A 26,821-nucleotide genomic window follows, 5' to 3' on the forward strand; every position below is an offset into this window, starting at 1 on the left:
GATGACAAAGATTTATTCATTTATTCTCTGGACTGGTGTAAAGAGAACATGTTTTAGTCAGCAGAGGAGGTTTGGAGGGTGATGACAGCTTCCTGTGGAGTCCTGTGGGTGGCCAACCTTCCAAACGACTGCTGCAGTACCTCTACTACAGACACATTTAGGCAGAGAACACAACAACGTACCTCATTTGTGACTTTAAAATATCTTTCTCTAAAATACAAAGAAACTATCAGAAAATATGGTGAGAATCCCATACTGTGATGTTTTGTGATCATCCTTTGATCTACGAGGCCCATTTCATCTGTAAAAGACCCTCAGTCCCTCAACATTTGTACTGCATTTCAGGATACTTGGTCAATGTATGGACTGGAACAGTAAGAGACCTTTTGATAATGGACCCACAGAGAATATAGGAAAAAGGAGGAAAGATTTCTTAGTTTCAAAGAGCTCATATTAGTTTATTGTTTTGGGCAGCCAATGTCTCCTTTGAGTGATTGTATTGAGTTTGTATAAGCACTCTCTCTATGCGCCTATGGAAAAACCTCAGGCAAACGGATTCAATCGGTCTAACAAGAACTATAGCCAGTCTGACTGCTCCAAATGTGGCAGACACATCAACAAATGATCAGCACAGAAGAGATGCTTAGCAGAAAAAGCTCACTTATAGATGGGACATCATTTGCCAACATCAGAGGGAAAGAGAAACAGGTGTGTAATAAGGCTCACAATACTTTTTTTCTACAACCAAGCTGCATAGTGTGCTGGTCTTACCTCTACATGCAATCACAGTGCTATTTTTTTTTCCAGGGATCGATGCTTTATAGCTTGTATATTCATCACATTAAAGTTCTGGTCTGATTCTGTCTCTCACGCTCCAGTTCCATTGCAGGCTTGTTGGTTTATCCAGGTATTCCTAACTGGAACCTGATCTAAACTTTGAAACACACCAGTAAAGTCGTAAAGAATTAGCACCTTGAAAGAGAATGGTTAGACATCACATGAGCTGCAATGGAACCATTTTATTGTTGGGCTCTTATTTTCCAACACTCCGTGCAGAGCAATACGTCATTGGTTAGAGAGTTTAGAAATATCTAAAAAATAGAAGCTTTAGAGTACGGACCTCTAATGTTTCACACACATTTTTAATATTCTGTATATGAATAATTTATTAATTCACAAAGTACACAGCATGATGAGAAACCCTCTTACTAAAAGGATCATCAAATTAAAACCCTCTTCCGATTAATAATATACAGGAACACCACAACTCCATGTTGATGCTTCACAGAATTGCTCTTTTCTCAAAGCCAATGTGCTATTATATGCTCTTTGAAATCAATTCCTGTTAGTAATTTGGCCTCCAGACCCAGTTCACATCTGAACAGCGCATTGTTTGTAGTACAGAAACAAAAAAAAGGCTCTTAGAGCTAAAACCCTTCTGATGCTAATTACAAATAATGTCCATGTTGGCCACAATCAATCTTGTTTCCAGACTAGGCCATGCGGGCTTCAGCTTTGTGGGCCCCAATAGTCCACCTCTCATTGAGCCTTTCCTCAAGGCTTTGCCACCTCTTTGCAGAACACCCCCCTAAAAGTAGTCGGTTAGCTCCCCTATTTGTCAGTGAAATGCATAAAGCAGCAGAAGGATGGTGCAGATGCCAATGACTCCACCCAGAATTAATGAGTCCCGCCTCTTCCTCAAGTTGATCCGCTGTATTAGGTTATTGATTGCAGGGAAACGATCTAAAGTAGGGGTAGGTTAAGAAAATGCAGGGATACAGTAGATTGCCTTTCTTAAAAAAAACTGACAGCAAGTATTTTTAAGTTGCAATTTTTCAAATTTTTGTAAGATAACATATGGGCTTGTCCTATATAAATGTGTCCTATATAGGCAGAGGTGAGCTCTTCAAATTAAATTTTGTAGAAATCTACACATTTATATGAAACCAACAGTATAGGTCCCTCATACTAAGGATGAATAGATAACGCAATTCTGATTAGCGATACCATTAAGACGATAATTAAAAAATAAAAGGTCAATATTAAAATTATGTCCTATTTTGTCTGAAATAAAACACTAACCAAAATCAAACTACTAAAATCAACACACAAAAAGCTGGCTTGTGAAAAAAAAAAAATGTTTTCATAAACACTTCATGACAAATTTATTAAAACATATGTAATTTAGTAAATAAGCTAATCTCTAGTGTTTTTTATGGCAAACTAACCAGGAACATTGTATAAACTTTCCTGAGATAAATGCAACATTAATGACATTGCATTATTGACGTCTTTCTGCGATTGAAACACTGATTAAGAGATTAAAAAAAATGTGATACATTTTGGTAAGTTGTACTATATTTTTTAATGCATCTTTTAATGTCCATGGATGTTTTTTTCATGCTATAATTATTAAAGTGTAAGAAAAGACTTGCACTCCACACCGCTCCGAAGCACTACAGCCATCCGTCACGTCATATTTAAAAGAGTGAAAACGCAAATCATTGTTTGAATTTCATGATAAAATGGACAAAATTTAAAAGCTGAGACTTTTTTCTTATCACATGCTCTAAATTCAACACAAAATACATCATCTTCACACACTACAAGTTGCAGTCTGACACATTTTTCCACCCCCTTTTGATTGACTGGATATAATGGGCCCTGATCATTGACTGGTTTTAAATATTTAGCCGATCATGAAAATAACAGTGGCTGATAGTGCTTTTATCAGCAGATAACGATTATCTGATACATTGTTGTGCATCTCTAATACATGCACGCACACATCCATATATATATATATATATATATATTTGTTTTTGTTTTTTTTGGTGGATAAATCATGCAACCCAAATGCATACATGCACACAAGCACTGTTTTTTGAAATCAAGGATACTGGCCAGGGTGTTGACACGGCTCTGTATAGACTTCAACCACCCTCTCTGGGAGGTCATGTTCTCCTTGGTTGCCATGGCAATGCTGTGGACAAAAATAAAAATTAAAAAGAGTGAGTTTTATTAGCTCATCACAGCACATACGTAATGTAAGTGGTCAAAAATGGCTCTGATCAAATTAATAACTAATGATTTTTACAATGGAAATGAGTCAACAATGAACTTGTCGCTGGACGACTATTTTCTTCAAGAGCTGCTGTACAGCCAAAACAAACTTTGTTGCATTATTTTCCTGTTATCACTGTAAAGCTGCTTTGATCATCTATATTGTAAAAAGCGCTACATAAATAAAGGTGACTTCACTTGATCAGTGAGTCAAGGGCGGCCGCAGCTGTTAGGACTGCAGACACAGGAGAAAGTCCCTAAAAGACAGCAAACATCTCTTTCATTAGGTTTAATTTCAGACAGGATGGCAGGAGCTGCATTAATCTAAAGCTCCAGAGACATTAGCCACACAGAGCTAGAAACCAAAAGTATGCAGAAAAGTGACCAACCATTACGTACATATCCATTTCCCTTGACACTGCAAAAAGTGAACACCTCATATTCTGGAAAGATCAGAGGTTTTCCTGCAACAGCCATCATTTGTCCTAGCTTTAAGGCATAGTTCATCTAAAAATTCTGCCATCATTTATTCACATTTGTGTTATTCCAAAAGATTACTTTTTTTTAAATGAATGTCATGTCTTTTTCCAGTTAAAGTAGAGGGAAAAAGTGTGGAATCATCTTAATTTCCATTTCTAATACAAATATAGAGACAAGTATAACACTTTCCCCAGTCAGCTGTGTCTAAAATTTGGGCACAGCTGCCTATTTACTGAAATATTGGGCTTGAAGTCAAGAAGTTTGAGAACCACTCATCTAATTCTCATTCAACTATTCACTGTTGCATGCTATAATAAGACTCTTGGGCAGTTCCAGTGCCACTACTTTGTTTCCTTCAGATGAGTCTTACTTTCTTGTTCCTAGTGGGGAAGATTACATTGCTATATGTGACAATACAGATAACTCCGCCTCCAGCTCAGCAGATTTGTGAGTGCAAACTAAAGTCTGCCATCCATTAAACTCCTGTCTGCTCTACTCTGCAGAACAAAAACCATAAGATATAGTCCACCACAAGCGCTCAAGCAGACCCTACACCTTGATCATAATGAACAAGAGATCTCATCTATCATACCGACATAAAACAGGTGTCATCTAGAATGTATTTGTATTTGTCATTGGGTACATTTAACAAGACCCCGAAGGCCACAAGGTCTCTGGTGTTTTGTATTCCCACGTGCCCTCAGTCACGAACAAGCAGTTATTTTGTTATTGACAGAGTTTTGCAGTGACACCTAGACAGGCCCTTTACCATCTTTCAGTTCTGTTCTCAACCTACATTCCTGAGTATCTGCACACCATGAGATGATGAACACATGAGCTTAACCCATCTCCTAATCTTCATATCTGTATGTGCGTGTGTGTATTCTAAATTGTGCATTTGTTTAAATGGGTTACATGCAAGGGTGTATCTCATACAATCATATATTGGGATAGTTTAATTCTGTCTTGTTTTAAATCATTAAAAGAGAAACACGAGTGCCCACACACTTCAGAGATCAGAGCAATGATGAAACATTAAACAATGAGCTCTCATCTTGGTGGCTTCAGGCTGTGGGTGCTACATAGGGAAGATAATGATTACAAGCAGCTGATATAGCATAATTTTTTGCTTGAACAAGACAGGGGTCGGGATAAAAAGAGCTGCATGGACCAAGAGCCGACTTAATTAAGCACTACTGACGGCTGCCAGCTGTGGGGTTTCCAAAAATGCGCAGTCAAAGTGTAGGCTACTCTCATGTCCAGCACAGATCTGCAGTGAGCAGCACAGTGTTCACAACTAACGCACCTCAAGAACAAAGCACAGTTGGGAGAATTTCCCTTCAGTTAGTTTCCCTTAAAAGGATAGTAAACCTAAAAACAATTCTGTCATCAATTACCCACTCTCATATTGTTCCAAACCTATATGACTGGCTTTCTTCTGCAGGACACACACAAAAAAAAAAAAATATATATATATATATACAAAAATATATATTTATTTATATAAATAAATATATATATTTTTTGTGTCCTGCAGAAGAAAGCCAGTCATATAGGTTTGGAACAATATGAGAGTGGGTAATTGATGACAGAATCGTCACAACAAAATATATATTTTTTTTTGTCCAAATGGAAGTCAATGGGGTCCAGTGTTGTTTTAGCCCAGAGTTGTTTTTATTTAACCCGCTGGGGTCGCCATCACGCCGATCACAGACTCAAATAACTCTGTCTATTTTTGTGATGCAGGCAAGTGTTATACATCATTCAAAACTGTTAAATGTCTACTTTTATTCGAGTACAGTAATAATAAAAACAAAATGTTGTGTTTTTTGTAAAATAATGAAAACAAACATGATGCGCGTTCTCCCTTCTCTCAATTTGAAGTTCATTCTGAAACGCGACATACAATGATCTTTAACTCAGCAAATACTTGCCAAAAACACGTGAGAGTTATGTCTTGAAAACTATTAAAATGGTTTTGATAACTGAAATAAAGCTGAAACAAAATAAAATAGAAATAGTACATGAAAATCTAAACCTAAATGAAAAAAATGAGAAATGTTGCCTGAGAGACTAACTAAAATAAAAGAGTCTGTTCTGATCCCCTTTCAGTTCTGACATAGTGGTATCAACTGCTAAAGCAAATGGGTCAATAGTTTGTATCCCTTCATCGAATGAGATCTTCCTCGAGTTAATGACCCTTGGCAGGCTATTCTTTCAGAAGAGACCACATATTTTAGTAAAACAAATAAAAATGGAAACTGAAGTGTCTGAATTGTTTTTTATAAAGTTAGACTTACCTTATCGTGTCATCAATAAGTCGATCTGAGCTGCAAGGAGACAAAAAGAAAGAGGGAAAAAAAGACATTTAGACAATGATGATTAGGTGAATTACTGGAGCCCTCGTTCATCTTCGAGAGTCAGGGTGAAAGAATCAATCAATGGCAAACATGCAGTGAATGCTGATCAGTACTTCACATGAACACCAGAAGAATTTTCTTTAGCAAATATGACCATAAAGGATTTAACAAGCATTACAATAAAAACAACTACAATCAGTATTGTCAATTGTCTACATACAAACGCTACAAGGCTAAAAATATGAGGACCTTAAAGGCCACATCCATATGTCTTTGAACATTTATTTTCGAAACCATGGCCATGTGTAGAATTTTACGAATTTGTTATTATGGGCATAGTTAAAATAACTAAACCAGTTAATAAATCACCACATACTTTTTTTCATGTAATACATACAGCACATACCACACAAGCTACAATTCTGCATTAGAAATTCACACCATAGCACCAAAATAAGCAAATAAAATCCCATTCAAGATAGTGATTCCAAATGGTGAAACAGATTTATACATTGTCAATGCAGTTACTGCTCGTGCTCGGAAAAGACAAGTATGTCGTGTGTGTGAATGAAATTATCTTTCAGGAACGATTCTTCAATCTTGCATTACTAGTAGTATCTATACTGGAATGTCTCATACCCCCACCACAGCCATTTTTCTCCCAGAAAAGGAGCTACAGGCCTGCAGGGCGGGAATGAAATTCTATGCTTGCTCAAAATCACATCCTCCGTCAATTTAGATGACAAAGTCTGAGGGCCAGTGAGACCTCAGGGGAAAGAAAGTCCTCTATTCCCAGACAAATGGTTTTCGGTGTGACAGAGAGCTCCAATTTTGATTACACGAGCAAAAATGAGATTGCAAATTCTTGCTTTGAAGCCTGTGAACTTTCTCTCTCTCTCTCTCTCTCTCTCTCTCTCTCTCTCTGTATGGTTTGAGAAGTCTGGCATAAACAAACAGCAGCTAGGAGCATAGGGTCTAATGGCCCATATGCTGTTTAGTCCCACTACTGGAAAACAGAGCTCTGTCTTCACAGACACGTGAACATGTATCTTGGAATCTTGTCAAATGCTTTGAAGAAAGGAAAGGCGCAGCAAAACTGATGTGAGAAGCTCCATTCTGGCAAACGGCTGTCGACTTAAGAGCTTATGAATTTGCCTTTGAACAAAATGCCAAACCTGCATCGGCAAAGATAAAGTATGTGAGTTCCCGGCAAGACTAATCAGTATGAATTGTCCCAGTGGGTGCTAATGATGCTGATTTTGCAGAGTTTAGATTGCAATTAGCAGGGCAAATCTTAAGCATCCTGTGGGATTTGACCAACCAGGTTCCTTTATTCATGATTTGCATTTCATCCTGATAAATAATTAATAAGGCCTCCTTAAGACTCATTAATCTTCTTTAAGACATATATCCACTTGGTTGCCTAAAAAAGAAAATTATATTTACAAGAAATAAATCAGTTGAAACTGAAGTTTAAAGTTAGTGAAAGGACAATGCAGAGTCTGAAATTCTCAACAAAAATTTCTAGCAAATGTTGTCTTCTCTCCCCATTCAGCCTCATCTATTCTGAACTCAACAGCAGGGCTATTAGTTCAATTACATTAGCTAGTATCACACATGGCTGCCAGTCTGAAAATTACAGTGAAACAATTTAGTTCTGTAAAGCTTTCAGCAAAGCACATCTAGACCTGGTTTGCTGGCACACGCATCTGGACTTTGGGAAGTATTTTATTATGCACATGAAATTCCAATTGTCTAAAAGCTGAAAGTTTAGAAGATGTATGCTATGCTACACTACTACCATTCAAAAGTTAAACAAAACAATAAAATCACCCTGTGACAAGGCAGCATGGGGAAACCCAGGCTAGGTCAACCTAGTTCTTCTAATTCGATTGTTTAGTTTCCATCGCTTCCAAGGTATTGCACGTATTATGCATAATTTTACTCATTCCCGCAGATTTTGTGCTCACAGCCTCACCCCCAAAAATCACACACATAAAGCCATCTTGAACTTGTTTTCGATAAAAGTAAAGTGACAGCAGCCTAATATACATGCTGCCAAATTATGAGATATTAAAAATATCTATATGGCAGTTTTTCCTCTTTAAAGTGTGTATTGGATTTGTGCATTAGGCCTAGTGACATCAGTGACATCAGCCCAATAAACCTGCTGCCGCCTGTGTCAATGTTAATCAAACAACAAAATAAAAATAAAATCACTCACTGATCGTGATGGAATAACTTTTGTAACTTTAATAAGGATTAATGTATATTTTATTTAAAGCAGCACTAATCAGTTTTTTTTACCTTAACTGAATAGCTTCGGAGTTATTGCAATGGTTATATGACTATTTTCGGGTTGAATGTTGGGCGTCTTTATTAACACTTTATTTTTACATATTTTTTAAGTCTGCATGACTTTAAGTCTATTTTTCGGAGTACTTTAAGTCTATTTTTCTGCTATGTGAAAAGAAAAAAACAGCAAAACACGGTGGCGCATGAGCTGACCTCTAGGGGTTAATAATGTTTGAAATTTATATTAGTTAGGCTATTTTTGTTAAAACCGGCGAAATTGGGTTGTGTAAGTGTTCTAAAAGGGCTGCTGATTCTGTGTTTTGCAAAAAACAGAATAAATATTTTTGAAATCGAAACTGGGAATCGATAAGCAAATTGTCCTGGAACAATGCAGACATTTAACCTAAAATTAAAAGCAACTGTAAATTAATCTTTTAATCTATTCAACATTAATATATGCAAACACATGCAGCACACCACTTGTGAACTGACACAAGGTCTTTCAGGGCAAGCCATTTTTCTGAGCTGCTTAATGGGTTCAGGCATCATATTGATGTATTTAAATTAGTAAATTAGGAAATGTGCATAAATAACACAGCCTAAGCTTTAACACCAACTACAGTTAGGACCTACAATTCATGATAAAAAATGAACCAATAAGGAAATAATATAACAAATAATATTAACAAATAAGGAAAAACATCAAATATAAAAATTACAGAATATTTGCATATCACAATAATTGTAAAAGCTTTTTATTTTGGCCATTAACATGTCAACACAAAATTCATGAGGCTGCCTTGTCTAGCATATATGTGAAAGTGAAAAAAGTCTATATTTAAACTTGTCTATAAAGCAAAAATGTTGTTAGAGTTAATAAGGACTTTTCGTAAACTGTAATTTTCTTGAATTAATGGGTTAAAAATTGATTTATGATCCATTGTGTCATCACTATTCAAAAAGAATTAAAATATAAATAAATAGACAAGGAATTCAACACATTTATTAAAAAAATAGTTGTAAAATATATGTTAAAAAATGTAAATTCTGTCTTCATTTACACTCAAGTTGTTCCAAACCCATGAACTATCCATTTAAGTTCAAACTGATTCCCTGATAGACTGAATGCATGTTATTAATCTCCAACTCTAAAATATGCTTTTTACTCATTTATATACAGAGGTTAGAAGATGTCTATCAAAAAACACTCATGCCAGCACGCATGTATGGAGCCGTGGATAGCTGACAGAGTTCATGGGATGACTGTGCTGGTTTTAACCTTCTGTCGACGGGCTTGTGCTATAAAATGTGCATTGCTGCATCTTGGGGAGGGGTCTCAAGGTCCAATTCTCACTGTGTTTTTATAGGCCGGGACAAGCTCAAGCTGAAGGATTTACAGTAGTTCTTTATTGTCTCAGAAGCAGATAGGAAAGATGTCAGGGTCTGGTGCAATGTATGAGACAGAAAAGCTCCACTGGTAGAAAAAACTATCCCAAAGGCCCTGTTTAACACCTGGCATAAAGATGCGTCTTGGTCGATCGGATCACAAGTAGACGAGGGAGACACTCATTTACACCTGGTGTTTTAACCCATCTCTTGTTCAATTCCAACCACTTCTGTCCTCATTTCTTAGAGGGGAGGGTCTATCGGAAGGTAAATGTATGGGCTTTTTCAGATCTTTGGATCTAATGGACAAAGATAAGCTTGTGCAATTTGCATATGTACGTGTACGGAGACGACGGAAAAACATGTAGAGAGACCCATATATTTAACTTCATCCAATTGTGATCAATCAAAACACGTTTTAATTAGCCTAGTGTCGTCATACTCGGATTCTAGTCAGAATGCAAGTCTGATACTGCTCTATTGGGCTGTGATTATGGGGCGTATTTCAACCGAACCAGGAAAGAAAATGCCTCTGCACTCAATTGGATATACCTACAACTAATCAGAGCAATGGAGTAAGTGACGTATGTTGAATCCTGTAGGAAGGACGGCAAATTCATCTTGCTGATCGACAAATGCCTTGATCGCGGTTCTCCGTTCCTGTTCTCCAACAGCAGCCACCTTTGATGTAAACTAATTCAACACATCTCAAAGACCTCTTTGGTGACATGGATGATTACGTTAATTTTAATCAGCTGTCCATCATCGTATAAAGCCCACCCTGACAATATGATTGGTCCGAACAGCTCTGGTTCGAGCATAATTGCTCCACAACTGATCAAGTCCAGACCGAACTTGCCAACCTCAAATGTTGTAGGCGGGGCAAAGTCCGACTGTCATCCAGGCTACATCTTAATACCACAGGGCCTAAATCTGTTGCAGTCATTACTAGATTCATTGGCATAAAGCTAATTTAAAATCATTCAATGCCCTTTTTCCTCTCCCAGTCTATTGTCACTTTCAGCCTCAATGTTTTCTGCTAAACTTTAAACTTTTAATAGCAGAGAACAATAATTTTGGTTCTCATTAATCTGCATCTGGCACCCATACACTGAAACAATCTTGTAATGCACCCTGTTCCAGCTACAACACCAGTCAAACGTTTGGACACAGTGACTCATTCTTTATTAGTAGCAAGGAATCATTAATATTGATCAGATTTTTTTCTTTTTAATCTCGAACCACTCCAAAAATTTTGCCACATAAATGCACTGTGCTGTGGACATGAAAAACACCATCATGTTTTCTTTTGGATAGTTTTGCAGTTTTTAAATGGCACACATCACTCACATTTCCTTCTGTTCTATATCTGTCTCTAGTTTGTACAATTTAGCATAACAATAAATTAATAAAAACTAAAAAAATAAAATGAATGAAAATGTGAATTACAGGAACCAAAAACTGTTAATCAAAATCAATTTATTTTTATTCATCAATTGTAAAATATAAAATTATATATATATATATATATATATATATATTTTTTTTTAAAGAACTGACTAGAGTTTAAATGTTTGGGGTCAAAAAATGTTAAAGAAATTACTACTTTTATTCAGCAAGTACACTTAATTCATGTACATCGCGTGTATATAATTATAATAATAATAATAAATGTTGTTCTTTTGAACTTTCTATTCATTAAAGAATCCTGAAAAAATATATCATGGCTTTTACAAAAATATCACGCAGAAAAAATGTTTTTAACATTGATAATCATAAGAAATGATTTTGAGCACCAAATCAGCATACTAGAATGATTCCTGAAGAATCACGTGACACTGAAGACTAGAGTAAAATACAGCTTTTTCCCTCACAGGAATAAGTTCCATTTTTAAATACTAAAATAAAGAAAAAGTTATTTTAAATTTGAATCCCCTTTCACAACACTATTGTTTTTACTATACTTACAGAGTATATCAAATCTATATCGCTCTACAAAATGAATTTCAAGCATTTAAGAAGCAGAGATCAAAAGGCTTTTGAAGATCATGAGAAGAAAAATTCTAGAGTGTCCTAGCTTTTGACTGGTAGTGTACTACCAATTAAATGCACAGCTTGTGATTACAGGGCAGACGGTAGGGTGATGAACTCCTGCTCCAGTAGGTATACCCCATATCCCACTACTTGAAGCTGACAGCTGCTGCCATTGAATCCATTTGATGGCATGGAAAGAGGTGGGAAGTCCTGCCCTCTAAAGTCATACTGTTAAAACCTGGAGCTAGGCACTGGACATGGATTTAAAATTGGGAACTATACTTAAATGTGTCCTAGTAATCAGTCAAGAAGCCAACCTCTCTCTTTTTCCCTGAAACTAGCAGAGAGGGTAATCTTGCTGGCTCATCAGAAAAACTGCCTCATTGTTATTGGCCAACCTATGCAAGGAAAGATTTATACCCCAGCTCTAGAGATGACAAGAGGAGAGTGAGAAAGACGTCTGAGCCCCAAGCTGGGGAGCTCCATCTGCTGGATCCTTCACTCATGGAAATAGAGGTCGAGAAGTTACTTTGATAGATAATGCGTTAATATGATAATGAGCTAAAAGAGAGATCAATCAGTAACATTTTTGCTAAACAATTTGTGTTAGCATGTCTAGTTCGGTTGTACCTATCAAATGATTTCAGCATGACTATACACTGTGTGCTCAATAGTGTTGTCATGATACCAAAGTTATTGTTTCGATACTGATACCAAGTCAATAATTGCGAATACTGAGACTTGATACTTTTGAGAATTTTGATACTTTTTCGATACTTTTCCTGAAAAGGAAAAGTATTGCATATAAGGCGTTTCGCATCCACCTCGTTTGCATAGATCTGTGCTCTTTAAATGCTGTAATAACCTAATATAAATAAACCACTGACAAACATGCACATGACCTGATTATAATCATATAGCCTATAGAACATTTCAGCAGGTTTTTACGCTTTATTTTAGCAGCTTGCAAATTATTAATGTTATCTATGAAAGTTGGGAGGAACATTGTACACTTAATACAAAAATAAATAAAACATCTCCAGTAACTAAATAGCAGAGCATTCATTTAGTTGGCTATTTAAAATAAGAGATCTAGTGCAAAAATCTATTGTTTTTTTTAAATCAAGCCTAGCGCTCTTTTTCACTGCTATCAGCTGCATGGATACAGTGTCTTTTGCGGCTCGCGCAGTCTTCACTCGGACATGCGCTTCAATCTATCGCCGTTGCGCCGCACACTAGGCCACCGGATTGTGTTGGTAAGAACTTGTAATGTGTAATTATCAGACCGGCCCTCGCGGCCTCGAAACACTACCAGCCCACCGGGAAAAGTCCCGACTCTCCGGATTGCCATTCCACTACTGACCTGCGGCCACAGTATCACTTGTGCTCGCGCATGCAGACATCTCACTGTAGTGTTTGTCTCATGACAGCAGCATCTCTTTGCTGCATGTGTGAGGAGAGAAAAAAACAGACGTCCATGGGGAGACACTAGAAGCGTGCGTTGTGCACACATCAACATGAAATACGTCTCTTAGAAATCTGGAACACGGTCATTCATAAAAGTATCGGTACAAAAAAAAATTAGGAATCGTGAGGTTTTTAATTTCCGAGAATCACGATACTTTTGAAGTATCGGTGCACCGTGCAACACTAGTGCTCAATAATGGAACTACAAATGCTTTAGGCACAAGTTAGTACTCATTTATTGCTGTGCTTTGTTCTCAGCATCAATTCACACCACAATGAGTGTTAAGAATCACGGTCATTTGCTCTTTGCTAAACTACTTTTATCATTTGTATTTGTATCGGTTTTATTGTTTTTGGTGGAAGAGCCATCATATTGAGAGAGTGAGAGAGAAAGAGTCTTCTCTAGGTGAGCTAATAAACTATAGCTGTACATGCACAACTCAAATGCATTTCCAATGCAATAAATAAATGGACATCTTGGAAACCCTACAATGCTCGGATCCCAAGTGTCCACCTCAAGTACAATAACAATTTCATACAATATGATAACAGCTTTAAAAATGGAATCAAGGGATTCAAAGGGATAGTGTAATTGTATTTAAAAATCTTAAGTCAGCAGAGAACGGATCAGCAACCAATGGACCATACAGGAGGGTAAATGCTTGCACAAAAGCCAAAACAAAGATAGAGAGGAATATTATGATAAGTATTTTAGATTACACTTCAGTTTAAGGTGTCCTTGTTTCAGTGTAATTACACATTCTGAGTGATATCTACAACATGTACTAAGGACACACCAATCCCACTTTTTCCAGAACCAATACAATAATTCCAGTCCAATACTGATACTTTCTACTTGCTGATATTTAGAGCTGCTCCTGCTGGGCTCAATTCGAATGACTTTTCTAGTTGCCAGGTTGGGGCAATGGTCAAATTTTTTGTAAAAACAGTGAAACATGACTACTCTCAGGTAGCCTTCAAAAAAAATTAAGAGAAGTAATCGAATGTAAAACAACACTGCATTGTCTTCACTGTATAAATAGAAATTAAATATAGATTAATCTTTATTAAATTGACAAAAGTTCAAGATTCAGTTAAATGCAGTGGGTGATTTTCTCAGTCTTTAGTAATTAGACAAAGGACAAAGACAACAGCGGATTTATTGTACTGCTGTCACTTCAAGAGCCGCACGTGTTCAATATACTGTTAAAAAGCGTTTTCTTTTTCAACTGTTTGTTCACTTCAAGACATGCCGACTCAAATGTTTCACAATGATACTCGTTGATTAGGACATTTTGAGTGATTTGAGTGAAAAATCAGCAATCAAGAGCAGTTAACGTTTTAATATGTTCCTCGCTATTGAGATGTATGTAAATGTATGCAATGTATGTAAAAAAGAGATCTTGTGCTCAACAAAATTGTGCATCTGTGGCACTGCATGCTCAAACTCCAGATTGTTTCGCTTATCAACTCACACTCAGCAGCTATAGGCGTGCCGCATTAATATTTAAAGGTAAAATATGTTAGTTATATTGACAATGTTGTTGTGACGGTTGTGTTGGCTGTTTGAGACTAAGCTAGATTAACATTAGAGAATAACATACAGATCATATTCTAACTTTTCATCATGTTGAACAACACAACATTGATTATATAAATATATATATATATATATATATATATATATATATATATATATATATATATATACACACACACACACACACACACACACATATACATATATATACACAGCCCTGTAACACATATTTTAACAGTATTACTTGTTCTAACAGTATGTACTGTTTTAATAGTATTAAATATTGTATATTACTTTCAAATAGACATTTATTTAATAACATTATTAGTGATTAATAATATAAAATAAAAATATCACTTCATGTAAAAAGTTAGCAAAGCCAAATGCAAATTAAATTCTATATATGACTTTCAAAGACTCGTTAACCTGCTGGCTGCATCTGATATGAGTGGAGATGGGCCAAAACTCACACAGACATGACTGCAGTGTCCTTCTGTCTCCACACACACACACACACACACTCACACACACAAAAGAGCTGTGAGTGAAAATCAAGCCTCCCTGATTGCCCTATGTTCCCAAGAAATAAATGTGCACAGAGCTTCAGATTTAGTCCTATGCAAGAGTGACATGAAAAACTTTAAAAGTTACAGCTATGGAAATACCAATACGCATAGGTGCACATATTTCATTTCTATTAAGTAAAAAAAAAATATATATATATATATATATATATATATATATATATATATATATACATAAAATTTATTTTTTAACATCTGTAAGATGTTCTAATGCATACTAATTGCATAAATGTACATGCTGTATAGAACAAATACTGGTACACATACCAATCTCCTTTCTTTATGAAATAAAAAGATGACTGTTAAGATAGACTTTATTGAAGCCTGTCCAAGTTGATCCAAGATTGTGTATTTTCAAGCCAGCTGTGAAAGAGGAGCTGACCTGTGTAATTACTTTAAGTTTGTTTTGGACATAAACAGCACTAATACATTCAGACATTTCCAGTAAAATTCTAATGGATCAGAGCTGCTTGCTCTTCATCATCAGATGCATTTCAGGCAGTGTTCTCGCCATACACACCGTAGTAGAATAAAAGTACGGACATGCCTCCTGTAGGTGTATTCTTGTTTGATTTGTTTGAGGTGTATTTTAATTTGATAAAAATGTCTCTTTTGATAAAACCTTATATTAATTGACCTTACAACCTTACAGATGAATGAATGACAGCCGAACAGCCAATCAAACTGCTGAGCTGAGAAGCCTTGTTGTTTTCCGACATTTTGTCAGACACATGAAAATTCATATGTGGGCAAATTCCTTCAACTATAGTAAAAAGCTGTTATGACAAGTTATTCAATATCCTCCAGAGTGGCTAGTTAGCAGAGTTTGTTTTATTCTTCCCAATCTGCCAGTAATTTAAAAACAATCCAATCATTGCATTAGATTTGCCATTCTTTATTAAACTGACCTGGATGTTTTCTCTATTCAATAAAAAGACTGTACAAATACATGAGTTTGAGCAGTTTTCATTAATACTGGTTCCAATTAAGGTGACTACATAGGACTTGATATGGTAGTATGCCTCATCGTCAGAAAATTTGAGGAGGAAATTTGGTTTAATTTCATCCATGAATCTCTATATACAGTACTCTATATACAGAGTAGACATCGGTGTCCTAAATACAAATGGGCCTCATTCAAAATACTTTGACTTCATATGTCTGAATGATTTGGTTTTATTTGAAAAACAAAAGAATACTATATAGACTTTGATTTAAATCTCCAGTTCCAACAGCTCTAAAGTGCGTTTCCCGACAGCAGTTAGCCAACAATGGTCGCAAAAAAATTTGCGACAATACAGTTTGGACTAGCTAGTTGATTTCTTCAACAATGCATAATACTACAGTAGTTACTGTAAGCACAGAGTTGTGTCATTGTTCGGGAAATGCACCAAAGATCAATAAAAAGTAATGTGACTTAGCCAATGTTAAAAAGTTAATTTACACAAAAAATGTGTAACAAACGACTTCTTAACACTTGGGTAGATCTCCCCTTTTAATTCCACTGTTTTCATTTTCTACCATTACATTTAGTGTTTCAACATAACTTAATACAAAAGCTTATTTTTGCATGAAGATAAAACTACATTTGAAGACTTACATAAACATTTTATTTTTATTTTTTTTTAAATCGATGCATCGATGCTCTCTCCAACCATTCTGGGCCATCTGGAATTTCAGAACAAAACCAAAATGCAACTTCGCAAAATTCAGTCCAGCACCAACACTATTCAACCGGCGCGAATGAGACGAGTGAGTGAGTGAAGGGAGGGTGTGTGTTTCACCGTGGGAGAGAAGAGAGAGCGAGAATGCGCAGCTGTTATTAGTGTATCGATACTGCAGAAAAAGAGTTTTGGAACCGTTTCAGATATTTCAGTATTGAAATATAGATATTTTTGATAACACTAGTAAGAACTATCTTTCATCTTCAGGTCATAAGGTTCTATTTTTTTTTTTATCTCCAGGCCTACTTCAAATCAGCAGATTGACATTATGACACAGGGTACTAAATGATTTTATGAAGTCCCATAAAGGAGTGAAAAAATGCAAAATGAAAAACAAATGAATGCAAAAAAGCTCTGTAGAACAGACTCAGTTCCAATAAAAAGTTCCTATTATCATTCCTTTATTGCTCATTTACCCCCCTTATTTTCCTTCTTTCCTTACTTGACTGAGTAATTGTCTGGAATGCATTTCCAGTCACCCGCCCTGTTTTCTCTGAGTGCTCAATGTAATCTATAAGTCAGACTGTCATAGCTGTTAATGTCTTTATTATGGTCTTTACACTGGAATGGGCTCAGGCAATAACACTAGAGATGACTTCCTCTCTGTGAGCCGAGAGGCATGTCAAAGGAAGATGAGGAGACAACCACGGCCAAAGTCATATACGCAGTTCTTTGTTATTTTACAGCTGATGGATGTACAATACTAATGGTCTGATACTCTGATAAATGTTAAACATTGTCAACAGAAGTCCTATAAAATAAAAAGAAAGGGAAAACAAAGCAGTCCAGATGCTAGAAGGCAAAATTAAGTCTCTATGCCCTGTGTTTGCCCCCAGAAGACTCTGGTGTGAGGCACTGAGCTGAGAGAAGGAAGGGCACACTGATGCTGAGAAACAAAAAGGGCAAGTGGCCAAAACTGCAGGGAGAGGAGGCACACAAACACACTCAGCATTCAGCCAGCTTACAGTCTCAACTCTGCCAATTACCACTCTGCACAACAGTAAACAGTCACCGCCCACTTTTTTAGCTGCTTTGGTTCCAGAAACATGCTTTCTTTCCTATACCAGATTTTACCAAAATACTTCAATAAATAGTATTTACAGCAATACAGATTTTTATTGAGAAGTAAAAAAAGAAAAAGTATATGAAAATCAGAAAAAAAGGTGCACAAATCTGTAAACATTTCATGATGGAAAACCTACAATCCCATTAAGGTTTATAATAATGTTATCACTTTAAAAATACAATTTTATATTCACTGGTGAATGAACAATAATTGTATAAAATCAATATATTTTACATTTCTATTACATGTAAAATATAAATATTCTATATAATTCTACATAATATTCACTGAATATTACTACTTAAAGGTTCTATATGTAACTATTTTTATAAAATGAATCCTTTTTTTATTGCCTGTGTTTGAAGGGGTTGTAATCACACATTGCAATGATCCACTTTTCGGGTTTTGCCATTATCTCTGAAGGCCAATATTCTTATTTATATGCGAGGTCTCTGGGTCGGATTTCCTGCGAAATCCATCAGAAGTGACGTGCATGCGCGCTCCCGAGTCCCGAGCCTCTCTATCCTACAGTCTATCATGCGAACAACGGCCCTTCAGCTGACGACATGGAGTCTGATAACCCCCCAAAATGTCCTGCTTCCAGCACAACACAGACTCCAACACAAACTCCACATAAATATAAAAAACAAAAAAAGTTTTATCTGCTCAAGCTCGTCAGGCAAAACGTGAATCTGATCGACTCTGGACGAAAACGCGGATCAACATAGTAAACTCAAGTTAAATAGCAAGGTAAACTACAACATTACATGAATACAAAATAATGTTCCAGGATAACATTAGTATGTAACTTATTTTATTTACTAGATCTAACGTACTGACTAATGTCGTCATCCCACTACCATATTGTTTATACACATTTCCAGACACGTTCAGTACAGTATTGTTACTTCCTACGATCTTACTGATACACTGAAACTGTTCAGTTTAGTTCACTAACCGTTTTCATTATAATATTATACATTCACCGATGTTGACATTGCTGATTGTGAAAGATACACGAATAGTTAGAGAAATGGCTTATGCTATATAACATCACATTTTGGCAAAATGCAGTTTATTGTAACATTATGATCATGGTACGAGCACAGAGCATTACTTCAACGTCAAGCTGATAAAAGTAGGCTATTATTGTACCTGCAGTGGGAGTTTACATTAGTTTCCAGCATGTGTGATAATTTCGCGTTGGGTTGAAAGTCTCCGTGTGGCTGGTAGTGAATGATTGCTCGCTCTTGAGATTGAGCACGAGCACAAGCGCTCTTGTTGCATTCTGAAACATCACCGCTAGAGGTCGCTAAACGTTGCATACAGCACCTTTAATTAACTACTGTTCAAAAGTTACGATTTTTTATTTTTTATTGAGTCTCTAATGTTTGCCAAGGTTTCATAAAAAAAAGTTAAATTGTATAATTACAATTTTAAATACTTCAAAATATAATTAATTCCTTTGTTGGCAAAGCTAAATTTTCAGCATCATTCCTCCAGTCTTCAATGTCAAAGGATTCTTCAGAAATCATTCTAATATGATGATTTGCTGATCAAGAAACATTTCTTATTTCCAATGTTGAAAATAGCCATGCTCCTAAACATTTTTTGTGGAAACTGTGATGCACCTTTTTTAGTGACGTTTGAGAGTGTAATTGAGTCGATCACCCATCATTCACAAAGCTTCATGGTAGTGGGCGGTCGCTGAACAGCTTTCGAGTTTCGACCTTTTGTTTGCAAGGATTTTGTGATTGCATCTTTCTCTGTACAATTATGGGGTGTTGTGCTTTACAAGGAATTTATCATTGAAATATCTTTTTTAAAAAAGCGTCAGATCAATAACCTCAGAGCTCGGTCGTATTTCTCTTTTGAGAAAATTAAAGGGACTTTTACGTTCATAACACTTTTATTTTTGTCATGACTCAAGCAATATTCAACTGTTCAAATCACACCTTGTCCAGAAAGATTTTGTATTTACTTTAAAAGAAAATTAAATTGGGAATAGTCCTTTATAAAAAAGTGTGTTTAATCCCATAAGTTGAACCCAGAAAGCTTCCATTTGAGCTAGTTTATTCAAGCTTTCCTAAGGCAATAACCAATCCACATGAGTCCTTAAGCATGGGTGTAATATTCGTCCCTGTCACTGGTCTCTTTTACTTATCTCTAGCAAACTGATGCACTGAAGCTTTGCTATGAAACGAATGACCCAGAGCAAATGCTCTGTCAAATTTTTTACCGCAGCCCATTGATTAATTTTAATGTTTTAAAACCAGTGCAAATTTTACACCCATCCTTTGTTATACTAAATTACCCCATGTCTACATGAGCAGTCAGGGCAGTCGCTTATGATGACTCTACAAATTTAAGTAATCAATTTGACACAGAACGGTGCAAGAGAGACAACCGGCTTAGCTGAGTTACTGAGAGCGTGAGAATGAAAGTGTGCCTATTAAAAGGTAACCTTCCTTCATATCATCAGGCAAAGAGGCTGTGACACAGAAGGTGATGAAGTGCTACGCTTCGAGTTTCTTATTCTCTCCCTGGCTTTCCGGGTCAGTCACTTCACTTAATATGGGCTCCTCTGAAGTATAATTCCTTTCTTCAACCATTGACAATCTCTGGAAGGACTAGAATTGCACCACTATCTTTTGGCGCTTTTCCACTACACATTACCAGCTCGACTCGGCTCACCGTTGTTTGGTTTTCCACAGTGTAAAAGTTGAACCTGTACCTGCTTTCTGGGACTTTTTTCACCAATGACGAGGTTCTGAGTGAGCTGAGACGATACTAAAATGTGACGTGAAAACAATGCCGACTGCTGATTGGTCAGAGAGAATTGTCACCATTCACTGCGTCATCATTGCACACGGCAGATGGAGTATCCAGAATAACCCCGCCATTTTTAAATAGTTTGGCCAGAGATGGTTACTAAACTTACTACTATCATTAGGCAACTCGGAAGAATACGCTGTGGTCAAACAAGGAGGTGCAGACTTTCCTTTGTTTGGTTGCCGAAAAGAGTATCCAGCGAGAGCTTGATGGGGCAACAAGGAACGAAAGGCGTCACTATGACGACCGGGTAATATTTGTGGCGGTTCTGTCTGCAATGGAAAACGGAGCAAAAAGCGAGCTGAGTCGGGTCCAGCTGTACTGGTAATGGAAAGGGCCAATAGATTGTCGTCGTAATCATATTTATTTGGCTTAATGTTTCATCTGTAGAAATGTTTCTCTCAGTTGTTTATGTGCGGAACCATGCTAAACTCAGGCAGGAGTTATGAACACATAATATGATTGACAGCTCTAGAGCGAATGAGCTCTCTGACTCATAACAGACAAGCATGGAAGAAAACAGTGCTGTGTACACTGTTTTAAGTTCTTCAGATGGCATAATTAAGTGGAAAATGAATACAAATGATAATATGTATAAAGAACATACAAATAAATCTGTTCTCAGACACCAATGACTACAAGAACTCGATCTGATCTCTCTTCCAGAATACTTTTCTTCAGTGTTTACAAAACAGCACCACCACTCTCACTTTTGTGCAACAGCAGTGGCTCAGGTAAGCTCAAATCTAATTGGATGGCTCGGCATAGAGGAAAAAAAAAACAAAAGAAACCAAACAAAAAACTTTTTTTTGCTTTGTCGTGCTGCGATTGATCAGTGTGAATATCTCCATAAGGATCTATTGTTTCAATTCAAGAGCAAAATTGCGTCATACTTTTGCGTCATTTAATCATGTTCAGTGTGAAAGGCTCCACATTTAACCCGAAAAGAGAAGATTTAAGGGGTCCTTGCAGTTTTCTGCTAAAAAGCTTGATGGTTTAACGTTTGAAAATAAAAACAGCCAGCCATAAATATTAGTGCTGTAATTTTATAAACGTATTAGAAAATAAAATTATCAGTTGTTAATATTATATGATTTATAAAATATTCTATTTACAGCAGAAATATTTCTTGTTTATCTTTTAAATTTGAATAATTAAATTGTATTATTATTATTATTATATAATTATATTGATATATAAATCACACAATAAGCACAAACAAAAACACGAATTTTAAATATCAATTTCTAAATTTTTGCACCCAAATCATGCAGGCCTAGTACCATGCGTATCATCAAAACTTCTTATCAGAAAAATAAATAAAATCACAGCAACTATCTCATTCAAGAAAAATGGCCAAATGTAATCATCAATTTTTTCTTCACAAAAAACAGTGCAACCATTTAGTGAAATTCAGAGTACTTCAAGTAGGCAATAGAGGAAGAAGGCTCTTACTTTCTCAGGTGCTCGTGTTCTTTCAAGAAGAGCTCCGTCCGCCTGTTATTCACCCCCGAGCCACTCTTATATGTCCTGACAAGAGAAAAGAACGTTAATTAGCAATCAACCAGAAACATGCAATTTCACAATCTTCAGACTGATCTCATGAAATGGCGTATGTATGACACGCCAATTCGTATTTCCATTTTTGGCGTGCTATCAACACGCATAATCGCTTTTCAGCGTGTTTATGAATGCCAATGACTTAACATTACATCACTGTATATGTAAATATATGACCTACCCCAACCCCGTCCCTAAACCTACCCGTCACTGGGGTTAATACCATTTATGAGTCTTCCCCTACCATCCTAGAAAAAAAATAAATATCGCTCCCCAGATGTAGATCTACATTTTGATTCGTTTCGCTCTGACATTTAATGGCGTGTACATACACACGGAATCACTCGGACGTTTGACGGCATATACATATACAAGCCAAGGATAGCTCAAAATGCGTATAGATAACACGCCACTTGACTTGAAAGTGGCATGTATGTCTACGCAAAACTCATGATGTCATGCTGTTATCTAATAGAAAGCCTGACACTTCTGATGATGTGGGGGTTGGGTTAATATTGAGGGTTTTTCTTCATCCTGTGCCATGCACAAGCGCTCTCTCACAGAAAGTATTTAGTGTTAATAATGAATGAACACTGTGCTGGGAAGAACAGCCCTTTCCCAAGAGTTCACCAAAGAAAATAAAGGCTAAAAACACCCCCTCTGCTTGTGCAACACCAGCTAGGCTATTTTAAAAGACACACAATGGCCTGATAGCACAAATTAAAACAAATCTCCATCTCAGATGCAAGAGTTTATGAGGGTGGGGAAGGGTTGTAGGAAATGGCAGCCTCAAAGACGACCTCACAAGAACTAAACTCCACCTTCTGGTGGGCTTTTCATTGGACCTATTGTAAACAGACTGATGTAGAAAGGATATTTATCTAGTTTCTATGGGATTACACCTGCCCGCTGGTCAAATCAACTGCCAGTCCACACCAATCAAAGTGACAGGGTGCTGACAGCCAACTTAATCATTCCAACAAAGCTTTTAAGAGCAGTGCACTAAATCACACAGGGGACTTCATCATTTATGCCAGCTGACATTTCTACAGCGGCTGTGCTGCTGATCGATGGGGAGTTCAGAACCAGGAGGAGCACAACATGCACAGCCACGCATGGGACAAACTAAAGGAGTAAGGCTTCAGTAGCACAGCTGAAACCTTCACAGTCCTCACCACAGAAAGCAACTGGGAACGAGGACGCAAACACTGCTCTACATCGACTGGCAAATCCAGCAGTGCATTTCAAAAAGTGCATTATCACCCTCTGGGGGTAAATGCATATATTACAACTTATGATGTACAAGACCACTTTCTACTACTCTGTGTGCGTATACAGACAAAATAACAAAATTCTTAACACGGATTGTGCCTGCATGATAAGCAAAATAGTGAGCAATAGTGTGCTTAAGGTAATGTAAGCTAGCAACAAGACCGTTAAAATATTTCAGTGTGATTTAGGAGTACTCCTAGTGGTAAGATAAAATTCTTTGTGAATACGGACCCAGGTCAATAAGTCATTATCCAGCCCTGCAGTCATGATCTCATGGTTACAACCAGAACCACATCATATCTGTGCATGTAGAACCCTACAGAAAGCTTGCATTGTCTACTTAAATAAAAGTGTAATATTCCCATATCAGTTGAACATTTTAAAAATCATTCAGTGGATTTCTATTTACAATCTTATAAAAGTTTTCCTCCAAAATCACAACAGAAAATGAGAAAAAAATCTGTAGATTTCATGGGGGAGGGAACTATGAAGATCAGTCAGATTTAATTTCATACATAAGGTTTGATAATACAGATTAATTACACATTAGATGGGGTTGGTCTTCAAAACCTTTTTGGCTGTATAATGTAATTTCAAAGAAAACTCACTCAATGTCTTTTCTCACAGATCCCAAAAGATCCTCTCTCTCCCTGATTGCCATGAAGTTTGATTTGGTTTTATGAAATTCATGTGTGTAGTCCTAGAGAATTAAAACAGAGTTGAAGAGGTTATAAATAACAAACTGGATCAGCTATATTGATGTTAAATATACAGGAACTGCTCTTTTATCTTGAGAATACAGACATCATAAAAAATCCACAACCATTCAAAAGCTTAGGGTCAGTAAGCTTTTTTTAAAATGTTTTTTAAAGTCTCTTGTGCTCATTGCTCATCAGGGCAATTCAGTAATAACAGTGATATTGTGAAAAATTATTACAACTTAAAATGACAGGTTTAACATATTTTATACAATTTATTCTTTTGACGAAAAACTGAATTTTCAGCATCTTTACTCTAGTCTTCAGTGTCACATCATCCTTCAGAAATCACTCTAAATATTTGGTGCTTAAGAAACATTTCTTAATATTATCAACGTTGAAATCAGTTGTGCTGCTAAATATTTTTGTGGATACTTTTTTCAGGATTCTGTGATGAATAGAAAGTTCAAAAGAACAGCGTTTATTTGAAATGAAAATCTTTTGTAACATTAAACATATGTACTGCCACTTTTGATCGATTTAATGCATTTAAAAAAAAAAAAAAAACACTTACTGACCCCAAACTTTTAATTGGTAGTCTATAATAATAGTTGGGCAGACAGCTCTTTGTGAACAATCAATGCCACTGATAAATAGCTGAGATTATTACGAAACCTACCTGTAGAATGTCTCTGTGCCTCTGGAGAGTGTGCATTAGAGCAGCGTTCAGAGACGTTACTCCCGGTGTGCTCGTATACTCAGCCATCTTGTCATTCACACCTGTCAGCTTTAAATGAGGGAAAGAAATATATATATTAGTATCAACCAAAAAAATCTTGTCGTCAATCAGCAGTTTAATGTACATGAGGATCAATAAGGGAGACTGTAAATTGCAATGTGTATAGCACCTAACACTAGCACGTGGAATTACATAGTTCTTACTTTCGCAAGTAGCTGCTCAATCTCTACTGACATGGTCTCAAACATTCTGTCCTGAGTGGAGTTACAGAGCAAAGGCGTTGTATCCGAATTACTGGAAACAGAGAGAAGAGAACCATTTTATTACCACCACCATCCTCATAATAATGATATCTAGAAAATATCAAAATTCTTTGAATGAGCTACTAAAGCAACATCACACCTGTCTCCTCTACGACCGTCCCGAGAGCTGCTGTAACTAGTGCACAGCTTGCTGAAAGACACTAGCTTCAGGTCCAGTTCATTCTCCAGCTGCCTCGCCTGCTTCCGCAGGTCTGTCAATGTGCAAAAATGTAAAGATTATGACATTCAGTGAATGATGTCAGTGATAATATACATTCATATTCATAAAATATAAGACTATAAAATGACAACACACATCAATTAGTATGCACTTGCATTACATAGCTTACGTTTACACTAGATGACAAAATAATACTAGAAAATGCAATAGAATTGCACACAACATTTCACTGAGAAAGTAATTTGGTAGTTACTTATATTTACAGATGACAAAACGTTCCCATCAGTCTACCTAGTCCTTTTTTTACATTTATTGTTTGTTAACTGTCTACAGTGTCTGACTGCTAAATGTGTTTTAGGTATCACAGGCAAACATTCAAACGGAGAATATGAAGTCCAACAGTGCTGTCTAGGAAGAAAGCTTACTCGATTTTTGAAACACAGCCTATTAGTTTATTTAGTTTTAGTGTAAAAGCTTGTTTCAGTTTTATATACAAACAGTTCTGTAACTTTTAACAGATTACACAAGTTCCTGCTACATTAAGTACAGAAAGACTCTATAAACTCGAGGAATGAAAGAAGTCTCGCTGTATTCCTCAGGTTTTCAGGCTAATAATGAGCACTGACGTTTCTGCGTTCTAGCGAGCTAATGCTAACGGCGATAGATAGTGTGGTAACCTGGCTGCGTTTCAATGAAAACGTTACCAAAGACTCTTTAGAACTATAAATTCGCGTGAACTGTCACAAAGCCCAATAAAGCTTTTGGTCAAGGGGCATTTGTAACGCTTTGCCACCTCACCTTCCCAATAGTTGCTGTTTCCTCCTGCCATCTTTGTTGTTGAACGTCATCCGCGGTGGTGTTGGCAGGGGCGGGGACTAGAACAAGAGCATTTCAACACACTCTCTACGCTGCGCTCCCTCGTCACAGCACCACCACGCGCTTTGCAGGAGAATCGCACGAGTTCCCGTTTATCTTTTGAAAATATAGTCCAAAATACAAGCGATTTAAACAAGTTTAAATATATCCCGTTTCTCTTATAATGTATAAAACATATCATCATATTCTGCTTACTACATCTAGATGTATATTGTTTTTTGTTTGTTTGTTTTTCATTCTTAATCCTACTTATTCATATGTCGTCTATTCTCTTGTGTACTGTAAGCTCCTGGAAACAGCAAATTCCTTTTGACACTAGATAACAAAATAATCTTAGGATAATAGCCTAGTAAATATGAGTT

The 26,821-nt window shown here is 36.5% G+C and overlaps 1 protein-coding gene across 1 annotated transcript; it reads right to left on the bottom strand.

The window, feature by feature from the left end:
• Positions 1 to 26,457, bottom strand: gosr1 (golgi SNAP receptor complex member 1). The gene is made up of 9 exons (XM_039670886.2): positions 26,382 to 26,457; positions 25,503 to 25,614; positions 25,304 to 25,394; positions 25,041 to 25,148; positions 24,272 to 24,363; positions 22,287 to 22,361; positions 5,844 to 5,873; positions 2,901 to 2,983; positions 1 to 1,743 (listed from the first exon to the last, which is right to left on the bottom strand). Exons 1-9 carry the CDS (start codon positions 26,410 to 26,412, stop codon positions 1,619 to 1,621), a joined length of 747 nt encoding a protein of 248 aa, XP_039526820.1. The 5' UTR covers positions 26,413 to 26,457; the 3' UTR covers positions 1 to 1,618.
• Between the last annotated feature and the right edge of the window lie 364 nt (positions 26,458 to 26,821).

The sequence above is a fragment of the Pimephales promelas genome, chromosome 16 (genome assembly GCF_988280905.1).
Source record: "Pimephales promelas chromosome 16, fPimPro1.hap1.1, whole genome shotgun sequence".
Taxonomy (NCBI): Eukaryota; Metazoa; Chordata; class Actinopteri; order Cypriniformes; family Leuciscidae; genus Pimephales; species Pimephales promelas.